The 23,936-nt window shown below is 47.9% G+C and overlaps 1 protein-coding gene across 1 annotated transcript; it reads left to right on the top strand.

The window, feature by feature from the left end:
- Positions 1-6,822: 6,822 nt before the first annotated feature.
- Positions 6,823-13,665, top strand: LOC121559471 (centrosomal protein of 192 kDa-like). The gene is made up of 8 exons (XM_041872714.1): positions 6,823-6,958; positions 8,648-8,788; positions 8,886-8,931; positions 9,069-9,208; positions 11,034-11,198; positions 11,601-11,848; positions 13,218-13,339; positions 13,562-13,665. Exons 1-7 carry the CDS (start codon positions 6,950-6,952, stop codon positions 13,219-13,221), a joined length of 753 nt encoding a protein of 250 aa, XP_041728648.1. The 5' UTR covers positions 6,823-6,949; the 3' UTR covers positions 13,222-13,339; positions 13,562-13,665.
- The last annotated feature ends 10,271 nt before the right edge of the window (positions 13,666-23,936 follow it).

The following is a 23,936-nucleotide window of genomic DNA, read 5'->3' as shown; positions in this document are numbered from 1 at the left end:
CTCTAAGTACCTACGTTCAAGGACGGTTCACAGATCACAAAGAAGCAGTGTAGTCTAGTATTTTGAGACACAAGTTCTTATCTCATCCTACCCCCTAACTTTCCTCACATGAATCACAGCTTGTTATGTGAAACAATTTATATCAGTACAGTACAAACCTTCTACGTTTAATCACCAATGCATTCCTTCTAAGCTATTCATCACATCCAGATCCAATTATGAGAAAATAGAGCCCCACACTACTTTAAAAACTGTAACGTTACAGTGTGGACTTCATGGTTTCGCGGCCCCGTCTCAAACGTATGCGAGTCGGTTTTCACTCGGGAGAGAAGGCAGAGAGTTTTATCATTTGTTGGGAAAATTTCAGCGCTGTTTACTTTTTGGTATTTTTTTGGAAAGTACTGGCCTTAAACTATTCAGTAAGTTAGAAAACGGTTTATTCGTGTGCACAAACCCACTTTGGCTAAAGTGTTTGTAGCTAACTAGCCTTGATAAACTTTCGTCTGTGTGTCAACACAAGTTTGTTTTGCCAGGCCACAACGACAGCTGATTGGCTACATTGAGGTAGCTAGCTATCTGTCCATCTAATATTAATCTAGTTTTAACAATGTCTTCTTTGTTTAGTTATTTTTTTTTTGGTTACCTTGTTGCTTGAGTTTGGACTGGAGTCAATTGATTGGGTACTAAAGCGTCTTTGGCATTGCCATCATGTGAACATCACAAGAAGAAATCTGCATGGCGGTTTTGTTTCGACTACAACACAAACTTTCCACTATAAACTGAATTGTTTATCAGCAATTGTGATAAATGCTTTCTCCACTCAGTTGATGGTCTGCAGTAGAACCTGAGGTGGCGGGCCAAACCATAGCCCAACATCATGACCGAGAGTTTCTGCAACATCGAGGATGAGGCTTTCCCCAGTTTCCTGTCTACCTCTGTGGGCAGCGGCCGTGCCACCCTGGGGGACGTCACCCTGGCCTCCACCCTGGGGCTGCCCGTAGCTGCCTCCACCGTGGCTCAAATTAGAGCTGGGGCTGACAACAGGTGGGTCAGCAGCACGACTTGGACAGAAGAGAAGAGCCTTTTACCACCGGCCCTCACATCAACAACAATGTTACTGGAACACAGGGCCCTGCAGAGCTATAGAGGTGCAGGGTTTTGTTCTAACTCTGTACCCTCTAATACGGTGTTGTGTAGCACTGATCAGTGTTCATAACAATCTGATTTCTAAAAATGAATCTCACTAATTTCTCTCCAGAGTAAATTCTATCCAGGCGTCGTATCTGGAGAACGGTCGGCTCTCTCTGGCTAACTCGCAGTCTAACGAGGAGCAGGGGACATTTGCCCTCAGCTTCACAGATGATCTGTGAGTATCAAGAGTCTTAGCAGCAGTGAAAGTCATGTGATTTAGGGCTCTAAGCTGACATGTTTTCCAAGGAGCACGTGCTCCTAAGTTGAAAAATGAAGGAGCAGATAATGAAATTTAGGAGCACGTGAAAAATATTTGAGATTTTAATTATAAGAATTGTCAACAATGACAAATTACAGGGTTAAGGAGCACCAGAAATAGATTTTGAAGCTTGAGTTAAAGCATACATTGGTCTGGTCATGCCTAAGGGGTTTAAAGGTGTATATATAAAAAAAAAATAAAGCCACGTGGTGTAATGCTGTTCCCAGTGCTTTACCACACGGTGTAATGCTGTTCCCCGGTGCTTTACCACATAGTGTAATGCTGTTCCCAGTGCTTTACCACACGGTGTAATGCTGTTCCCCGGTGCTTTACCACATAGTGTAATGCTGTTCCCCGGTGCTTTACCACACGGTGTAATGCTGTTCCCCAGTGCTTTACCACACGGTGTAATGCTGTTCCCCGGTGCTTTACCACACGGTGTAATGCTGTTCCCCGGTGCTTTACCACATAGTGTAATGCTGTTCCCAGTGCTTTACCACACGGTGTAATGCTGTTCCCCGGTGCTTTACCACACGGTGTAATGCTGTTCCCCAGTGCTTTACCACACGGTGTAATGCTGTTCCCCGGTGCTTTACCACACGGTGTAATGCTGTTCCCCGGGTGCTTTACCACACGGTGTAATGCTGTTCCCGGTGCTTTACCACACGGTGTAATGCTGTTCCCAGTGCTTTACCACACAGTGTAATGCTGTTCCCCGGTGCTTTACCACACGGTGTAATGCTGTTCCCAGTGCTTTACCACACGGTGTAATGCTGTTCCCAGTGCTTTACCACACGGTATAATGCTGTTCCCGGTGCTTTACCACATAGTGTAATGCTGTTCCCAGTGCTTTACCACATAGTGTAATGCTGTTCCCGGTGCTTTACCACACGGTGTAATGCTGTTCCCATTGCTTTACCACACGGTGTAATGCTGTTCCCAGTGCTTTACCACACGGTGTAATGCTGTTCCCGGTGCTTTACCACACGGTGTAATGCTGTTCCCAGTGCTTTACCACACAGTGTAATGCTGTTCCCCGGTGCTTTACCACACGGTGTAATGCTGTTCCCAGTGCTTTACCACACGGTGTAATGCTGTTCCCAGTGCTTTACCACATAGTGTAATGCTGTTCCCAGTGCTTTACCACATAGTGTAATGCTGTTCCCCAGTGCTTTCCCACATAGTGTAATGCTGTTCCCCGGTGCTTTACCACATAGTGTAATGCTGTTCCCAGGGCTTTACCACACGGTGTAATGCTGTTCCCCGGTGCTTTACCACATAGTGTAATGCTGTTCCCAGTGCTTTACCGCACGGTGTAATGCTGTTCCCAGTGCTTTACCACACGGTGTAATGCTGTTCCCCAGTGCTTTACCACATAGTGTAATGCTGTTCCCAGTGCTTTACCGCACGGTGTAATGCTGTTCCCAGGGCTTTACCACACGGTGTAATGCTGTTCCCCAGTGCTTTACCACATAGTGTAATGCTGTTCCCCGGTGCTTTACCACATAGTGTAATGCTGTTCCCCAGTGCTTTACCACACGGTGTAATGCTGTTCCCCGGTGCTTTACCACATAGTGTAATGCTGTTCCCAGTGCTTTACCACACGGTGTAATGCTGTTCCCCGGTGCTTTACCACACGGTGTAATGCTGTTCCCCGGTGCTTTACCACATAGTGTAATGCTGTTCCCAGTGCTTTACCACACGGTGTAATGCTGTTCCCCGGTGCTTTACCACATAGTGTAATGCTGTTCCCAGTGCTTTACCACACGGTGTAATGCTGTTCCCGGTGCTTTACCACATAGTGTAATGCTGTTCCCGGTGCTTTACCACACGGTGTAATGCTGTTCCCCAGTGCTTTACCACACGGTGTAATGCTGTTCCCCGGTGCTTTACCACACGGTGTAATGCTGTTCCCCGGTGCTTTACCACATAGTGTAATGCTGTTCCCAGTGCTTTACCACACGGTGTAATGCTGTTCCCCGGTGCTTTACCACACGGTGTAATGCTGTTCCCCAGTGCTTTACCACACGGTGTAATGCTGTTCCCCGGTGCTTTACCACACGGTGTAATGCTGTTCCCCGGTGCTTTACCACACGGTGTAATGCTGTTCCCCGGTGCTTTACCACACGGTGTAATGCTGTTCCCAGTGCTTTACCACACAGTGTAATGCTGTTCCCCGGTGCTTTACCACACGGTGTAATGCTGTTCCCAGTGCTTTACCACACGGTGTAATGCTGTTCCCAGTGCTTTACCACACGGTATAATGCTGTTCCCCGGTGCTTTACCACATAGTGTAATGCTGTTCCCAGTGCTTTACCACATAGTGTAATGCTGTTCCCCGGTGCTTTACCACACGGTGTAATGCTGTTCCCCAGTGCTTTACCACACGGTGTAATGCTGTTCCCAGTGCTTTACCACACGGTGTAATGCTGTTCCCCGGTGCTTTACCACACGGTGTAATGCTGTTCCCAGTGCTTTACCACACAGTGTAATGCTGTTCCCCGGTGCTTTACCACACGGTGTAATGCTGTTCCCAGTGCTTTACCACACGGTGTAATGCTGTTCCCAGTGCTTTACCACATAGTGTAATGCTGTTCCCAGTGCTTTACCACATAGTGTAATGCTGTTCCCCAGTGCTTTCCCACATAGTGTAATGCTGTTCCCCGGTGCTTTACCACATAGTGTAATGCTGTTCCCAGGGCTTTACCACACGGTGTAATGCTGTTCCCCGGTGCTTTACCACATAGTGTAATGCTGTTCCCAGTGCTTTACCGCACGGTGTAATGCTGTTCCCAGTGCTTTACCACACGGTGTAATGCTGTTCCCCAGTGCTTTACCACATAGTGTAATGCTGTTCCCAGTGCTTTACCGCACGGTGTAATGCTGTTCCCAGGGCTTTACCACACGGTGTAATGCTGTTCCCCAGTGCTTTACCACATAGTGTAATGCTGTTCCCCGGTGCTTTACCACATAGTGTAATGCTGTTCCCCAGTGCTTTACCACACGGTGTAATGCTGTTCCCCGGTGCTTTACCACATAGTGTAATGCTGTTCCCAGTGCTTTACCACACGGTGTAATGCTGTTCCCGGTGCTTTACCACACGGTGTAATGCTGTTCCCCGGTGCTTTACCACATAGTGTAATGCTGTTCCCAGTGCTTTACCACACGGTGTAATGCTGTTCCCAGTGCTTTACCACACGGTGTAATGCTGTTCCCCGGTGCTTTACCGCACGGTGTAATGCTGTTCCCAGTGCTTTACCACACGGTGTAATGCTGTTCCCCAGTGCTTTACCACACGGTGTAATGCTGTTCCCCAGTGCTTTACCACACGGTGTAATGCTGTTCCCCAGTGCTTTACCACACGGTGTAATGCTGTTCCCCAGTGCTTTACCACATAGTGTAATGCTGTTCCCCGGTGCTTTACCGCACGGTGTAATGCTGTTCCCCGGTGCTTTACCGCACGGTGTAATGCTGTTCCCCGGTGCTTTAGCACACGGTGTAATGCTGTTCCCAGTGCTTTACCACACGGTGTAATGCTGTTCCCCAGTGCTTTACCACACAGTGTAATGCTGTTCCCCAGTGCTTTACCGCACGGTGTAATGCTGTTCCCCGGTGCTTTACCGCACGGTGTAATGCTGTTCCCAGTGCTTTACCGCACGGTGTAATGCTGTTCCCCGGTGCTTTACCACACGGTGTAATGCTGTTCCCCGGTGCTTTACCGCACGGTGTAATGCTGTTCCCCAGTGCTTTACCACATAGTGTAATGCTGTTCCCAGTGCTTTACCACACGGTGTAATGCTGTTCCCCGGTGCTTTACCACACAGTGTAATGCTGTTCCCCGGTGCTTTACCACACGGTGTAATGCTGTTCCCAGTGCTTTAGCACACGGTGTAATGCTGTTCCCCGGTGCTTTACCGCACGGTGTAATGCTGTTCCCGGTGCTTTACCACACGGTGTAATGCTGTTCCCGGTGCTTTACCACCACGGTGTAATGCTGTTCCCCGGTGCTTTACCACATGGTGTAATGCTGTTCCCCGGTGCTTTACCGCACGGTGTAATGCTGTTCCCCGGTGCTTTACCACATGGTGTAATGCTGTTCCCCGGTGCTTTACCGCACGGTGTAATGCTGTTCCCCGGTGCTTTACCACACGGTGTAATGCTGTTCCCCAGTGCTTTACCACATAGTGTAATGCTGTTCCCCAGTGCTTTACCGCACGGTGTAATGCTGTTCCCCGGTGCATGCGGTTTGGGATGTGAATATACCCCATGTTTGTTTCAGTGAAAGATGTTGCCAACATTGATCCTCTCTATCCACCTCTCAGGGATGATGCAGATGACTTCATAGCAGCCCACCGGTTCTCAGTGGATATGGACGAGACAGAGCCCAGGACTGGAGCCTCCTCCCTCGGCCCCAACACACGGACTGGACCTCTCCCTGGAAGACACTCTGAACATGGAGATGGTAACAACTTCCACTGTACCATTACTTTGGGTTGGTTTGCGGTTCTGTATGGCCCAGTTGGTAGAGCATGGTGCTTGCAACGCCAGGGTTGTGGGTTAGATTCCCGGGACCACCCATATGTAAAATTGTATGCATGCATGACTAAGTCGCTTTGGATAAAAGCGTCTGCTAAATGGCTTTTATTGTTGGGTTGAGAGGTAAACCTAACGTACGATGTGGTCTTGATTAACTCTCCGTCCTTCAGTAGTTGATAGATCAGTGATGTCCAGCAGGCTGATGTGTTATGTTCGCTAACAAACCAGCTAATCGCTGTTCTTTTCTCTGGTCTCCCTATCAGATCTCTCTAGGGGGTTGCTGACCTTCACCCACCTGGGAAATGGGGATGTTATGGATCTAAAGGGATCACAATCTGTTGTATGCATTAGCTTTTAGGGTGGTAACCTCCCCTCCGTCCCCCTGTCCTTTAGGATCCAGTATGGGTGCTAGCCTCCCCTCCGTCTCCCTGTCCTTTAGGATCCAGTATGGGTGCTAGCCTCCCCTCCGTCCCCCTGTCCTTTAGGATCCAGTATGGGTGCTAGCCTCCCCTCCGTCCCCCTGTCCTTTAGGATCCAGTATGGGTGCTAGCCTCCCCTCCTTTAGGATCCAGTATGGGTGCTAGCCTCCCCTCCGTCCCCCTGTCCGTTAGGATCCAGTATGGGTGCTAGCCTCCCCTCCGTCTCCCTGTCCTTTAGGATCCAGTATGGGTGCTAGCCTCCCCTCCGTCCCCCTGTCCGTTAGGATCCAGTATGGGTGCTAGCCTCCCCTCCGTCCCCCTGTCCTTTAGGATCCAGTATGGGTGCTAGCCTCCCCTCCTTTAGGATCCAGTACATGATACTAGAATGTAGTAGTTGTGTCTCTGTGATCCAGGTCCAATCCCTCCGAGGCTCCGTAGAGGACCAGAGTGGCCAGTGAGGGAGCCGACAGCGACCACTTCAGTGGGAGTGTCTCCAGCTTCCTGGCCAATGAGAAGCTCATGTCTGTGGACAGCATGAACAGTGATGTCACAGGTGAGGCCCCACCCCTTTCAGTGCACAACATTTTAATTAATTAATTTATTTAACCTTTATTTAACTAGGCAAGTCAGTTAACAACAAATTCTTATTTACAATGACGGCCTACACCGGCCAAACCCGGACGACGCTGTGCCAATTGTGCGCCGCCCTATGGGACTCCCAATCACGGCCGGTTGTGATACAGCCTGGAATCGAACCAGGGGGTCTGTAGTGACGCCTCAAGCACTGAGATGCAGTGCCTTAGACCACTATTCAGGAAGATGCAACATTACTGACCATTCAGATTGAAATGTATAGTGCAGAGCAGACGTTATACATTTGTCATAAAGGGAATAAGCAATTGTGAGGCATGTGAGGAAGTGTTAATAAAAGAATCCCCTTAACGTTCCTATGGTCGGAACATGGTAAGACATGCCTCATAAAATGACGACAAACCTCCAGGTTTTAAACAATTTAGTTTATGGTTAAATAGTTTCAAAATGTTGACTACCTCAGCTCAGATTGCATGGTGGGTGATGTTGCAGTGCGCAACAGGCACTGGCCTTTCTCTCCTGTCAGAACGAACAGTGCCTCAACTATGTCAACAGAATCAAGCCTTTAGATATTAATAATGATCCTACGTTATATTTGTCAAACATTACTGGCTTTTAGCCTGCTTATATCCTGTCAGCATCGGTCAGGACTTGACAGACAGTTGGCTCAGTATGCATAGGCTATCAACAATACTTTGACATGTAAGATCATTATTTACATACACCTATGTTTTAACAGAAGCGTTTTTCGGTTTTCAAATCACTCTAATTAGCTATTTTGGTGAATGTCCTTTGTCCTTTGTGGCAGATTGGGCACCTCTTGAAGGCCTGCAAAAATCTCTGAAGCTGGAGACTCTTATCTCCCTCACTAACTTTAAGCATCAGTTGTCAGAGCAGCTTACCGATCACTGCACCTGTACACAGCCCATCTGAAATTAGCCCACCCAACTACCTCATCCCCATATTGTTATTTATTTTGCTCTTTTGCACCCCAGTATCTCTATTTGCACATCATCTCTTGCACATCTATCATTCCAGTGTTAATACTAATTGTAATTATTTTGCACTATAGCCTATTTATTGCCTTACCTCCATAACTTACTACATTTGCACACACTGTATATATATTTTCTGTTGTATTTTTGACTTTATGTTTTGTTTTACCCCATATGTAACTCTGTGTTGTTGTTTTTATCGCACTGCTTTGCTTTATCTTGGCCAGGTCGCAGTTGTAAATGAGAACTTGTTCTCAACTGGCTTACCTGGTTAAATAAAGGTGAATAGTTATGCACGCTCAAGTTTTCAGTTTTTTTGTCTTATTTCTTGTATGTTTCACACAAAAAAAATATATTTTGCATCTTCAAAGTGGTAGGCATGTTGTGTAAATCAAGTGATACAAACCCCCCCAAAATAAAGGTGAAATAAAAATAAATAAATAAGGCCAAATGACCTCGGCCCTAAAATCACGGAATTCCAGGCCTGGTGTCACGTTACTGTTACTCAAAAGCACTTTGACCTGAATCCTAACTTGATGTCTGCATGAGTAAATCAAGTTTTGAGTCCTTTGTGACAAATGTATTTTGTTAAAATAGTTGGCTATACAAGCACACTTTTGATTGGTAATATTGTCTTTGTGATGTCACGTTTCTAGAATGCCACGGCTTGGCGCTGCTTCACTTTCTCCAAGAGTCCCGTTGCCATGACAGCTGAGGGCGTGCTGCAGGCGGGGACTGTGACCTCACTGGCCGCGCCGTCCGTCATTAACCATGTGATGCACGCCAGCTACGGAGAGGTGAGTGAACCTGGAGGGACCTAGTCTTAGTGACTTAAATAGTTTAGTAGTTTGAGGGATGTTTTGGAATGAAATGTTATTTTCTGTTGCATTTCAGAATCCAGAGAGCTTCATGGTTTGGGATCACTTCCAGCCCTGTTCAGGTATGGCCCCTGTCCTCGCTTGATGAATATTAATACACAAAGATGCCATTCAGCCACCAGTCATGGCCGATGTTTGTGTCGTGTGATGTCATACAGGTGATCTAGGTCCAGCTGAAGAGTACAGTGATGTCATACAGGTGATCTAGGTCCAGCTGAAGAGTACAGTGCGCGGGTGGACATCGAGGTGGACTGTCCAGGGCCCAGTCATGTGATCAGGAGCGTCCCCCTCGGAGCCAGGTCTGGGATAGCCAGAGTACACGCCCCCAAAGGCCTACAGGTAGGAACTGACGTGTCGCACGGCTTACATGAGACTAGTCTTTATATTCAGGATTTAACTGGGAAAGTAATTCTCTTTTTGTTTTCTTATAATTTGGTTGGGTCTAATTGTGTTGCTGTCCTGGGGCTCTGTGGGATCTGTTTGTATTTGTGAACAGAGCCCCAGGACCAGCTTGCTTAGGGGACTCTTCTCCAGGTTCATCTCTCTGTAGGTGAGGGCTTTGTTATGGAAGGTTTGGGAATCGCTTCCTTTTAGGTGGTTGTAGAATTTAACGGCTCTTTTCTGGATTTTGATAATTAGCGGATATCTGCCTAATTCTGCTCTGCATGCATTATTTGGTGTTGTACACTGAGGATATTTTTGCAGAATTCTGCATGCAGTGTCTCTTTGATTTTTGTGAATTCTTGGTTGGTGAGCGGACCCCACACCTCACAACCATAAAGGGCAATGGGTTCTATAACTGATTCAAGTATTTTTAGCCAGATCCAAATTGGTATGTCAAATTTTATGTTCCTTTTGATGGCATAGAAGGCCCTTCTTGCCTTGTCTCTCAAATCGTTCACAGCTTTGTGGAAGTTACCTGTGGCGCTGATGTTTAGGCCGAGATATGTATAGTTTTTTGTGTGCTCTAGGGCAACGGTGTCTAGATGGAATTTGTATTTGTGGTCCTGGCAACTGGACCTTTTTTGGAACACCATTATTAGGTTTGTCCCCCAACACCACTTTCCATCAATTTGTTCCTTCTTTTTCCGTAGTGTATTTCTGTATTGTTTTAGTGATTCACCATAGTGTGAAGGTGTAGGCTCAGGTTTTCAATTTGTATAGCAGACCCTCATGCCAAATTGAGTCAAAAGCTTTTTAAAAATCAACAAAGCATGCAAAGACTTTGCCTTAGTTTTGGTTAGTTTGTTTGTCAGTTAGGGTGTGCAGAGTGAATACGTGGTCTGTCGTACGGTAATTTGGTAAAAAGCCAATTTGACATTTGCTCTGTACATTGTTTTCACTGAGGAAATGTACAAGTCTGCTGTTAATGATAATGCAGAGGATTTTCCCAAGGTTGCTGTTGACGCATATCTCACGGTAGTTATTGGGGTCAAATTTGTCTCCACTTTTGTGGATTGGGGTTATCAGTCCTTGGTTCTCAATATTTGGGAAGATGCCAGAGCTAAGGATGATGTTAAAGAGTTTAAGTATAGCTAATTGAAATTTGTGGTCTGTATATTTTATCATTTCATGTAGGATACCATCAACACCACAGGCCTTTTTGGGTTGGAGGGTTTGTATTTTGTCCTGTAGTTCATTCAATGTAATCGGAGAATCCAGTGGGTTCTGGTAGTCTTTAATAAGTTTGTATTTGATCATGTATATGTTTTTGCTGTTTTGTTCTTTGTTATAGAGCCAAAAAGATTGGAGAAGTGGTTTATCCATCTCAGTTTTGGATAGATAACTCTACGTGTTGTTTGTTTGTTTAGTGTTTTCCAATTTTCCCAGAAGTGGTTAGTAAATGGATTCTTCAATTACATTGAGCTGATTTCTGATGTGCTGTTCCTTCTTTTTCCGTAGTGTATTTCTGTATCGTTTTAGTGACTCTCTCTCTCTCTCTCTCTCTCTCTCTCTCTCTGTCTCTGTCTCTGTCTCTGTCTCTGTCTCTGTCTCTGTCTCTGTCTCTCTCTCTCTCTCTCTCTCTCTCTCTCTCTCTCTCTCTCTCTCTCTCTCTCTCTCTCTCTCTCTCTCTCTCTCTCTCTCTCTCTCTTCCCGTCTCTCTCTCTCTCTCTCTCTCCTGTCTCTCCCCTTTCTATCTGTTAATGTAATATATCCATCCCAGCTCCAGAGTAGCTTTGGACTAGAGGAAAGGTTGACCCGGCACAGAGAGCTGTCCATCCGGCCCAGGGAGGATGTTGTGGTCCACCTGCTGTTTGCCCCCACCCGGGTGGCCTGCACCCTGGCCAAGCTGGAGATCAAACCCTCACAGCCTGGCATCAAGTTCACTGTGAGGCGCTCTCTACCCTAACCATCCTGTAGACCGATGTTTCTTCATCCTGGTCCTTAGTCGTTGCCCTAGCACTCCACTCCTGATTCCGCTAATCAAAGGCTTGATGAGGAGTTGGTTATTTAAGTCAGGTGTGTAGTGCAACGGCAACAACAGAAATGTGCACGTATTTGGGTCCCCGGGACCTAGTTATTCACTGAAGTGACCAGACTGGTTTTCAATGGTGGTTTCTGATCTTAAAGGGACATTACACTTTAAAATCAAAGTTGTCAGATGTTTTCAGACCTCAAAATGAGTGTGATAATGAATGGGTTATGTAGATCCAGCTATATGCCTCACATCCAAGTACACAATCAGGAAGTAAGACAACGCTCATTGTCTCCTCTCTCTCTTCCCCCCCAGATCCCCCTATCAGGCTATGGAGGGACCAGTAGCATTATTCTGGAAGACACCAGGAAGCGTTCAGACGGCTACGTGGGTATGCTAATGGGTGTGGCAGCAGGCCAGGTGTCCAAGCTCTGTGTGTGTGTGAGGAACACTGGGTCCAGGGCTGCCTTCATTAAGGCTGTTCCCTACTCTGACCTTCAGACACGCTCTGTCATGGACTCATCTGTCATCAGCCTCTCTCCATCTCCGTTAGTACACAGGAGGTAGGACACATGACTTGTTTCGACATTTCTGCATGTGGTCAGAAAGGAGGTTCTGGTTGACACCTTGTCAAGTTGGTTTCATCTGGACTAACTGTCAAAGAGACCTGACTGAATGACACCTTGTCAAGTTGGTTTCATCTGGACTAACTGTCAAAGAGACCTGACTGAATGACACCTTGTCAAGTTGGTTTCATCTGGACTAACTGTCAAAGAGACCTGACTGAATGACACCTTGTCAAGTTGGTTTCATCTGGACTAACTGTCAAAGAGACCTGACTGAATGACACCTTGTCAAGTTGGTTTGAACTGGACTCCCTGTCAGAGACCTGACTGAATGACACCTTGTCAAGTTGGTTTCATCTGGACTAACTGTCAAAGAGACCTGACTGAATGACACCTTGTCAAGTTGGTTTCATCTGGACTAACTGTCAAAGAGACCTGACTGAATGACACCTTGTCAAGTTGGTTTGAACTGGACTCCCTGTCAGAGACCTGACTGAATGACACCTTGTCAAGTTGGTTTGAACTGGACTCCCTGCCAGAGACCTGACTGAATGACACCTTGTCAAGTTGGTTTGAACTGGACTCCCTGCCAGAGACCTGACTGAATGACACCTTGTCAAGTTGGTTTGAACTGGACTCCCTGCCAGAGACCTGACTGAATGACACCTTGTCAAGTTGGTTTGAACTGGACTCCCTGCCAGAGACCTGACTGAATGACACCTTGTCAAGTTGGTTTGAACTGGACTCCCTGCCAGAGACCTGACTGAATGACACCTTGTCAAGTTGGTTTGAACTGGACTCCCTGCCAGAGACCCTGACTGAATGACACCTTGTCAAGTTGGTTTGAACTGGACTCCCTGCCAGAGACCCTGACTGAATGACACCTTGTCAAGTTGGTTTGAACTGGACTCCCTGCCAGAGACCTGACTGAATGACACCTTGTCAAGTTGGTTTGAACTGGACTCCCTGCCAGAGACCTGACTGAATGACACCTTGTCAAGTTGGTTTGAACTGGACTCCCTGCCAGAGACCTGACTGAATGACACCTTGTCAAGTTGGTTTGAACTGGACTCCCTGCCAGAGACCTGACTGAATGACACCTTGTCAAGTTGGTTTGAACTGGACTCCCTGCCAGAGACCTGACCTGAGAGCTGTTTCTAACATTCACGTTCTCTGGAATGTTTAGTTATACATTTTCTATCACCTTGGATACTTCCCTTGGCATCTTTCTGTTTGATGACAACGTTACGTGTTCTATTTGAATGCCAGTTGAACCAGGTGTTTGTGGCCCGGTAACCTTCCCTGGGCTGTACTGGAGGGACACATACCGGCTAGTTAACCTGTGGTTCCCTTCTTCTTGTCTTAGGTGATCACGGTTCTGATGAAGGTGACCCATAGAGAGCAGACTCTGTGTCAGTCAGCTAATGCCCTCCTGGCCACAGTCTGTCTCTTCTGTGGAGACGAGGTCTCACGACAACAGTTCAGGAGGTGAGGACCTGTCCCTTGGTTTCTTACATGGACTAATCTGTCATTAACTTGACTTTAAACAGCAATCTTGTGAAGCCAATAGCATTAGTCTTTGAAGGGGTTGTTTCAGGCTGTCAGACAGAACAGCCCCTGTTGTCCTCCAGGCCCTCTGTTTGATTTACAGCACACACTGTAAGGAGACTCATTTCACTACTCTCTCCATCTCTATCTCCTGTCCCCCAGGTTGCTGCTGTCGAAGCCCGAGGCAGGCAGGAAGATTCTGTCGGAGAACAGCCTGCTGAAAGGACTCAACTTCAACGAAAGGTTCCTGGGGGAGGAGCAGGTCCTGGAGGGTAAGGGTCATGGGTCATTCTAGAACATGAGTGGGATAATGTCAATGTTGCCTTGGTTAGATAGTAGCTGGGAGCTTGCGGAGTCTGATACTTGTGAGATTTGTTTGTCACATTTTGCGGTAAGAATTGTTTGGCGAGCTGCTCCTAGGTGGTCTGGTAGCTACTGGTAGATCAACCTGTTGGAGACCCCTGTTCTAGAAACGAGGGTACCAGCGAGGATGGACAACAGCTGTCGATAAGGTCATTCATAATAATCAGCAAAAAAATGTTTGTTGTGGAATTACCACCAGGGACACCTGAAGTCAATCTTAAATGAATCATTATTTATTATCAGCAAGTTGGTGAGGTTCCAACAAACTCAATGCACCATAGGACACGTCGGTCGGCAGCTCCGCCGGGGCAGTCCCGTTAGTTCTCTTATATACTGCTTACACAGACAAGTTATACTTGCATGATTTACATTATTCATTATTCATAATGAATTCATCATTAATTCATCTTGAACTTCTTCCATTTTCTAATAATTGCGTCAACAGTTGTTGCCTTCTCACCAAGCTGCTTGCCTATTGTCCTGTAGCCCATCCCAGCCTTGTGCAGGTCTACAATTTTATCCCTGATGTCCTTACACAGCTCTCTGGTCTTGGCCATTGTGGAGAGGTTGGAGTCTGTTTGATTGAGTGTGTGGACAGGTGTCTTTTATACAGGTAACGAGTTCAAACAGGTGCAGTTAATACAGGTAATGAGTGGAGAAAAACTAACAGGTCTGTGAGAGCCGGAATTCTTACTGGTTGGTAGGTGATCAAATACTTATGTCATGCAATAAAATGCAAATGAATTAGTTAAAAATCATACAATGTGATTTTCTGGATTTTGGTTTTAGATTCCGTCTCTCACAGTTGAAGTGTACCTATGATAAAAATGACAGACCTCTACATGCTTTGTAAGTAGGAAAACCTGCAAAATCGGCAGTGTATCAAATACTTGTTCTCCCCACTGTACACTGGAGGTGGTGTGGAGAAAGGCACCTTGCTGCATGTCCTGACTCCTCCCATGATGCATAGCGTTCTCATTCTCACGTCATCGCCATGTGGAATGAACTTCTGTTGCTACACCATCTCGAGAGGTTGGTCTGCGTTCGGTTTGCTTGAATTCCGCGGGTTGCTTGTCATTTTTCCCCCACCACACATTACTGCAACACCGTTTTCCCTGCCATAAACCCTCACATTGGTGCCACAAAAGAGACCTGATGTGCAGGTTCGCAGAAAAAAAAAACGTGTGCCGTTTTTGGATATTGAGTAGCGGTTGTCAAGGATGCACAGAAATTCCAAAACCTGTTGAGTTTTTAGTTCTGATTATTTGTTTGCAATATGTGATCTATAGGCTAAGAGAGGATGTTTATTGATTGTGGGGTTTGAATAGTGGGAGAAGACAATATATTTGGTTAGAATCACACCATGGTGTACAAAATCAATTCTAGCTCTTGAAGGGCCAGTAGCCTACATTGGGTCTACAATTTTCAATTACAGCATTATATAATCTGCAGTTATTCTTCTGCTATTTGTTCTGTTAATAGTATCTTCTGATTACAATGATTGTCTCATCTTTGAACTAAATGCAATCTATTAGCTTCCAAAATGTAATTAGGTATTATATCTAGCTGTCCGATGCGTTCTGATGGAATGGCTTGTCCTGCACTTTGTAAAAACCCACAGTGCATTGAGTGAATGTTGGGAAAATATCTTGGTTCCTTTCTAAACATAGCAATGTGAATGCAAAGAGGACTCGGACCACAAAATAGGTTTAGTGAACTGGCAAGAGTTGATTCCTAATTTCTAGGAAAACCTAAGTTCCAAAAGCTGGGCCTAATATTGTGTGTAAGAGGTCATACAATGAGTTTTGTAGTGATTCATATGTTGATGATGTAAAGAATATTTCCAGGTATGTGGTGTGTAATGAGGAGCAACCAGACGCTGCACTTGACACATTTATGAAATTGCTTATTCCAGTTACTAATAAGCACGCACCCATTTAAGAAAATGACTAAAAACTATTAAATCCCCTTGGATGGATGATGAGGAATTGAAAAATGGTATGGTTGAGAGGGATGAGGCAAAAGGAATGGCAAATGAGTCTGGCTGTACAACCGATTGGCAAACGTACTGCAAATTAAGAAATCATATTTGTATTTTATTTCACCTTTATTTAACCAGGGAAGCCAGTTGAGAACAAGTTCTCATTTACAACTGCGACCTGGCCAAGATAAAGCAAAGTAGTGCAATAAAAACAACAACAACACAGAGTTACATATGGGATAAACAAAACGTACAGTCAATAACACAATAGAAAATATATATACATATGACTAAACTAAATAAAAAACGCTAATATGAAACAAAGATAAATGATATAAAGAATGATAGTAAAAAGCTTTGGAGCCCCTTAAATGAAATTTTGGGAAAAAAGGCAAACTCTGCTCCATCATTCATTGAATCAGATGGCTCATTCATCACAAAACCCACTGACATTGCCAATTACTTTAATGACTTTTGAATTGGCAAGATAAGCAAACTTAGGTATGATATGCCAGCAACAAACGCTGACACCACATCCAAGTATATCTGACCAAGACTGATGATTGACTGAGAGAAATTGATGATAAAATGATTGTGGGGGCTGTTTTGTTAGACTTCAGTGCAGCTTTGACATTTTCGATTATAATCTGCTGCTGGAAAAACATGTTATGGCTTTACACCCCCTGCTATTTTGTGGATAAAGAGTTACCTGTCTACAGAACACTGAGGGTGTTCTTTAATGGAAGCCTCTCCAACATAATCCAGGTAGAATCAGGAATTCCCCAGGGCAGCTGTCTATGCCCCTTGCTTTCTTCAATCTTTACTAACGACATGCCACTGGCTTTGATTTAAAGCCAGTGTGTCTATGTATGCGGATGACTCAACATTATATACAGGTCAGCTACTACAGCAACTGAAATGACTGCAACACTTAACAAAGAGCTGCAGTTAGTTTCAGAATGGGTGGTAAAGAATAAGTTAGTCCTAAATATTTCCTCAACTAAAATCATTGTATTTGGGACAAATCATTCACTAAACCTCAACTACATCTCGTAATGAATAATGTGGAAATTGAGCAAGTTGAGGAGACTGAACTGCTTGGAGTAACCCTGGATTGTAAACTGTCATGGTCAAAACATATTGATACAACAGTAGCTAAAATGGGGAGAAGTATGTCCATAATAAAGCGCTGTTCTGCCTTCTTAACAGCACTATCAACAAGGCAGGTCCTACAGGCCCTAGTTTTGTCACACCTGGACTACTGTTCAGTCGTGTGGTCAGGTGCCACAAAGAGGGACTTAAGAAAATTGCAGTTGGCTCAGAACAGGGCAGCACGGCTGGCCCTTGGATGTACGCAGAGAGCTAACATTAATGACATGCATGTCAATCTCTCATGGCTCAAAGTGGAAGAGAGATTGACTTCTTCACTACTTGTTTTTGTAAGAGGTGTTGTGCATGTGCAGATCAAACACAGCTGGAATGCCGATTGTGTTTAAATGTCCTTTATAATTCGAAAGATTGCTCAGAAAACCGGTGTTTTAATCGGCGTATGATTACTTCGATTTAGATCTTACGCCGATTAAGATAAGTATGACTATAAAATGTAATAAATACTGCGCATGTAAACGTACTCCATGTAGCCACCACTACTCCTCATCAGGGGGCGCTATTGCTCCAGTGTCTCCACTTGGTCAGTGTTGTGTTCCTCTGATGGTGAAGTGCAGCAGACCGACAGTCGCGCTTGACCGCAACCTAGACTTTTAGACACCGTGCAGGAGCGTACTTATTCGGATACATTTACAGGGTAAGACTGTTGGCTGTATTTTTCCATTAAAATGTGTAAATGACGTTGCTTTGGGCATCGTTAGCTACCGTTTTTTACTGTTAGGGTTTGATAGTTGACGCTTTTTATTAGATAGCAAAGCAAGCTAGATGAGGGGTGATCTACGCACTGTTGGAAAGTTGCAGGCTGCGTAGCCTTGGCACCGGATACTAGTGATCCAGATCCGATCAGCGCACTACCGGCTGCAGGGTGCGTAGCCTTGGCACCGGATACTAGTGATCCAGATCTGATCAGCGCACTACCGGCTGCAGGGTGCGTAGCCTTGGCACCGGATACTAGTGATCCAGATCCGATCAGCGCACTACCGGCTGCCAAGGCAACGGGGGACGTTGGGAGACGCCTTTTGCTTTGCCTAACGGTAACGGTTAGCCACATCTACCCTGCCTCACACAGGCCGTTTTTTAAGCGACATTTGTCAAGAATGTTTGTTTAATAATCGTTTAGCCTGCTACTAGCCGATGTGGTTGATACACCGGGTACCCTTTGCGGAATTGTTTAACTACTGTAGCAGGCCGTTGGCAACAGCTACAGCCAGCATGGATGGTGGTCGACTGGGCCAGTCAGCGAGCTAGTGGAAATGTGGGCATATCTATGCACCATTGAATACATCATTTCACTGTTATCTAGCCTGCTGGCCAGCCCATCAATCACACTATCCATGTCTGTAGGGTCAGTTTGAAAATGTAGATACAATTTCTATGAAACTAACTAAATGTTTTATAATTGATCACTTCTTGTGAGTTGAGTACTCCTGTCATGTGAAGTGTTACACTGGATGTTGTATTGCATGGCTGATGCTACCATGAACTTGTCACACTGTCCATCACCTCACCATCTCAGTTGACACACAAGGACCACAACTATTATATAGGGTCATGTTGAGCATTACTCATTTCTGTGTTGTGGGAATGTTCAATACAATACAATACTATATGGGCCACCCCTGTCATTGGTACATCATTCAGATTGGTACATTGGTTCAATAGACTGACTCAAACAATCATCATGTCATTTTTCTCTGACTATAGCTGTGAAAAGGACAGTTAATCTCCAGTCTCCTCCTGTAGTCTAGTCAGGCCAGACTGGCAGGCTGCTTATATTTAATGCAACAGCCAGACGTACTGCCACCCCAGGCAGCATGCAACAGCCAGACGTACTGCCACCCCAGGCAGCATGCAACAGCCAGACGTACTGCCACCCCAGGCAGCATGCAACAGCCAGACGGGCAGGCAACAGCCAGACGTACTGCCACCCCAGGCAGCATGCAACAGCCAGACGTACTGCCACCCCAGGCAGCATGCAACAGCCAGACGTACTGCCACCCCAGGCAGCATGCAACAGCCAGACGTACTGCCACCCCAGGCAGCATGCAACAGCCAGACGTACTGCCACCCCAGGCAGCATGCAACAGCCAGACGTACTGCCACCCCAGGCAGCATGCAACAGCCAGACGTACTGCCACCCCAGGCAGCATGCAACAGCCAGACGTACTGCCACCCCAGGCAGCATGCAACAGCCAGACGTACTGCCACCCCAGGCAGCACTGAGCCCTCTATGTCCCTAATGGCACCCTATTCCCTCTATAGGGCACTACTGTTACCTGGGCCCAAAGGGCTGGTCAAAAGTAGTGCACTATATAGGGGATAGGGTGCCATGTGGTATCAGACAGGGGACTGAACCGTGTTGGACAGAGCTCCTAGCCTCTGGCTGTCGTGACCAACTCATACTGCTGCTCCCTGCCCTGCTCTAAAGCTACCTGCGGCCATGACCTGCCCTGCTCTAAAGCTACCTGAGGCCATGACCTGCCCTGCTCTAAAGCTACCTGCGGCCATGACCTGCCCTGCTCTAAAGCTACCTGAGGTCATGACCTGCCCTGCTCTAAAGCTACCTGAGGCCATGACCTGCCCTGCTCTAAAGCTACCTGAGGTCATGACCTGCCCTGCTCTAAAGCTACCTGAGGTCATGACCTGCCCTGCTCTAAAGCTACCTGCGGCCATGACCTGCCCTGCTCTAAAGCTACCTGCGGCCATGACCTGCCCTGCTCTAAAGCTACCTGAGGCCATGACCTGCCCTGCTCTAAAGCTACCTGAGGTCATGACCTGCCCTGCTCTAAAGCTACCTGCGGCCATGACCTGCCCTGCTCTAAAGCTACCTGAGGCCATGACCTGCCCTGCTCTGAAGCTACCTGAGGCCATGACCTGCCCTGCTCTAAAGCTACCTGAGGTCATGACCTGCCCTGCTCTAAAGCTACCTGAGGCCATGACCTGCCCTGCTCTAAAGCTACCTGCGGCCATGACCTGCCCTGCTCTAAAGCTACCTGAGGCCATGACCTGCCCTGCTCTAAAGCTACCTGCGGCCATGACCTGCCCTGCTCTAAAGCTACCTGCGGCCATGACCTGCCCTGCTCTAAAGCTACCTGCGGCCATGACCTGCCCTGCTCTAAAGCTACCTGAGGTCATGACCTGCCCTGCTCTAAAGCTACCTGCGGCCATGACCTGCCCTGCTCTAAAGCTACCTGAGGCCATGACCTGCCCTGCTCTGAAGCTACCTGAGGCCATGACCTGCCCTGCTCTAAAGCTACCTGAGGTCATGACCTGCCCTGCTCTAAAGCTACCTGAGGTCATGACCTGCCCTGCTCTAAAGCTACCTGAGGCCATGACCTGCCCTGCTCTAAAGCTACCTGCGGCCATGACCTGCCCTGCTCTAAAGCTACCTGAGGCCATGACCTGCCCTGCTCTAAAGCTACCTGAGGTCATGACCTGCCCTGCTCTAAAGCTACCTGAGGTCATGACCTGCCCTGCTCTAAAGCTACCTGAGGTCATGACCTGCCCTGCTCTAAAGCTACCTGAGGTCATGACCTGCCCTGCTCTAAAGCTACCTGCGGCCATGACCTGCCCTGCTCTAAAGCTACCTGAGGCCATGACCTGCCCTGCTCTGAAGCTACCTGCGGCCATGACCTGCCCTGCTCTGAAGCTACCTGCGGCCATGACCTGCCCTGCTCTGAAGCTACCTGCGGCCATGACCTGCCCTGCTCTGAAGCTACCTGCGGCCATGACCTGCCCTGCTCTGAAGCTACCTGCGGCCATGACCTGCCCTGCTCTGAAGCTACCTGCGGCCATGACCTGCCCTGCTCTGAAGCTACCTGAGGCCATGACCTGCCCTGCTCTGAAGCTACCTGAGGCCATGACCTGCCCTGCTCTAAAGCTACCTGCGGCCATGACCTGCCCTGCTCTAAAGCTACCTGCGGCCATGACCTGCCCTGCTCTAAAGCTACCTGCGGCCATGACCTGCCCTGCTCTAAAGCTACCTGAGGTCATGACCTGCCCTGCTCTAAAGCTACCTGCGGCCATGACCTGCCCTGCTCTAAAGCTACCTGCGGCCATGACCTGCCCTGCTCTAAAGCTACCTGCGGCCATGACCTGCCCTGCTCTAAAGCTACCTGAGGCCATGACCTGCCCTGCTCTAAAGCTACCTGAGGCCATGACCTGCCCTGCTCTAAAAGCTACCTGCGGCCATGACCTGCCCTGCTCTAAAGCTACCTGCGGCCATGACCTGCCCTGCTCTGAAGCTACCTGCGGCCATGACCTGCCCTGCTCTAAAGCTACCTGCGGCCATGACCTGCCCTGCTCTAAAGCTACCTGAGGCCATGACCTGCCCTGCTCTAAAGCTACCTGACGGCCATGACCTGCCCTGCTCTGGAAGCTACCTGAGGCCATGACCTGCCCTGCTCTAAAGCTACCTGAGGCCATGACCTGCCCTGCTCTAAAGCTACCTGAGGCCATGACCTGCCCTGCTCTAAAGCTACCTGAGGCCATGACCTGCCCTGCTCTAAAGCTACCTGAGGCCATGACCTGCCCTGCTCTAAAGCTACCTGAGGCCATGACCTGCCCTGCTCTAAAGCTACCTGAGGCCATGACCTGCCCTGCTCTAAAGCTACCTGAGGCCATGACCTGCCCTGCTCTAAAGCTACCTGAGGCCATGACCTGCCCTGCTCTAAAGCTACCTGAGGCCATGACCTGCCCTGCTCTAAAGCTACCTGAGGCCATGACCTGCCCTGCTCTAAAGCTACCTGAGGCCATGACCTGCCCTGCTCTAAAGCTACCTGAGGCCATGACCTGCCCTGCTCTAAAGCTACCTGAGGCCATGACCTGCCCTGCTCTAAAGCTACCTGAGGCCATGACCTGCCCTGCTCTAAAGCTACCTGAGGCCATGACCTGCCCTGCTCTAAAGCTACCTGAGGCCATGACCTGCCCTGCTCTAAAGCTACCTGAGGCCATGACCTGCCCTGCTCTAAAGCTACCTGAGGCCATGACCTGCCCTGCTCTAAAGCTACCTGAGGCCATGACCTGCCCTGCTCTAAAGCTACCTGAGGCCATGACCTGCCCTGCTCTAAAGCTACCTGAGGCCATGACCTGCCCTGCTCTAAAGCTACCTGAGGCCATGACCTGCCCTGCTCTAAAGCTACCTGAGGCCATGACCTGCCCTGCTCTAAAGCTGCCTGAGGCCATGACCTGCCCTGCTCTAAAGCTACCTGAGGCCATGACCTGCCCTGCTCTAAAGCTACCTGAGGCCATGACCTGCCCTGCTCTAAAGCTACCTGAGGCCATGACCTGCCCTGCTCTAAAGCTACCTGAGGCCATGACCTGCCCTGCTCTAAAGCTACCTGAGGCCATGACCTGCCCTGCTCTAAAGCTACCTGAGGCCATGACCTGCCCTGCTCTAAAGCTACCTGAGGCCATGACCTGCCCTGCTCTAAAGCTACCTGCGGCCATGACCTGCCCTGCTCTAAAGCTACCTGCGGCCATGACCTGCCCTGCTCTAAAGCTACCTGCGGCCATGACCTGCCCTGCTCTAAAGCTACCTGCGGCCATGACCTGCCCTGCTCTAAAGCTACCTGCGGCCATGACCTGCCCTGCTCTAAAGCTACCTGCGGCCATGACCTGCCCTGCTCTAAAGCTACCTGAGGCCATGACCTGCCCTGCTCTAAAGCTACCTGAGGCCATGACCTGCCCTGCTCTAAAGCTACCTGAGGCCATGACCTGCCCTGCTCTAAAGCTACCTGAGGCCATGACCTGCCCTGCTCTAAAGCTACCTGAGGCCATGACCTGCCCTGCTCTAAAGCTACCTGCGGCCATGACCTGCCCTGCTCTAAAGCTACCTGCGGCCATGACCTGCCCTGCTCTAAAGCTACCTGCGGCCATGACCTGCCCTGCTCTAAAGCTACCTGCGGCCATGACCTGCCCTGCTCTAAAGCTACCTGCGGCCATGACCTGCCCTGCTCTAAAGCTACCTGCGGCCATGACCTGCCCTGCTCTAAAGCTACCTGCGGCCATGACCTGCCCTGCTCTAAAGCTACCTGAGGCCATGACCTGCCCTGCTCTAAAGCTACCTGAGGTCATGACCAGCCATGTTCTATAACTATCGGAGGTCATGACCTACTCTATAGTTACCTGAGGTCATGACCTGCTCTATAGCTACCTGAGGTCATGACCTGCCATGCTCTAAAGCTACCTGAGGTCATGACCAGCCATGTTCTATAACTATCGGAGGTCATGACCTGCTCTAAAGTTACCTGAGGTCATGACCTGCCATGCTCTAAAGCTACCTGAGGTCATGACCAGCCATGTTCTATAACTATCGGAGGTCATGACCTACTCTATAGTTACCTGAGGTCATGACCTGCTCTATAGTTACCTGAGGTCATGACCTGCTCTATAGTTACCTGAGGTCATGACCTGCTCTATAGTTACCTGAGGTCATGACCTGCTCTATAGTTACCTGAGGTCATGACCTGCTCTATAGTTACCTGAGGTACAGGACCGATGATCTGTATTGTTGCAGCCAGGCACAAGTCAAACCAACTACATTTTAGTGATTTAGCAGACGCTCTTATCCAGAGTGGGGTTAAGTGCCTTGCTCAAGGGCACATCGACAGATTTTTCACCTAGTCGACTCTGTGATTCGAACTAGTGACCTTTCGGTTACTTGTCTAACGCTCTCAACTGCTAAGCTACCTGCAGCGCAGTCTGCTAGCTACTGCAGTCGTAAAGTTGTTCTCCAGATTGTTCTTCCCTAGTGTCTGTGGACTTCCTTGGATGTTCAGCGTTGCCTAGCAACATGGCTCCCTCTATAAGCCATCAGAGTTGTTGGAATGTTTCCAAGTCTTAGTGTTTTGCATTGGCTTTTCTTTATCAATGAATTATTCATATCGTGTGTGTGTGTGTAACGTTATTGATGATTGGTTGTTCCCCTGTTTGTAAGCAGCTCCACATTCATTACCATTCTCTCTCTGTTCTTTCTGCTTTGGCAGATTAAATGTAGTGTATGAAAAGTCTCTTTTGCTTGACTGA

The sequence above is a fragment of the Coregonus clupeaformis genome, chromosome 18, assembly GCF_020615455.1.
Source record: "Coregonus clupeaformis isolate EN_2021a chromosome 18, ASM2061545v1, whole genome shotgun sequence".
Taxonomy (NCBI): Eukaryota; Metazoa; Chordata; class Actinopteri; order Salmoniformes; family Salmonidae; genus Coregonus; species Coregonus clupeaformis.
Note: the sequence above shows the minus strand (reverse complement) of the source record. Positions and strands in the feature narration are given on the sequence as shown.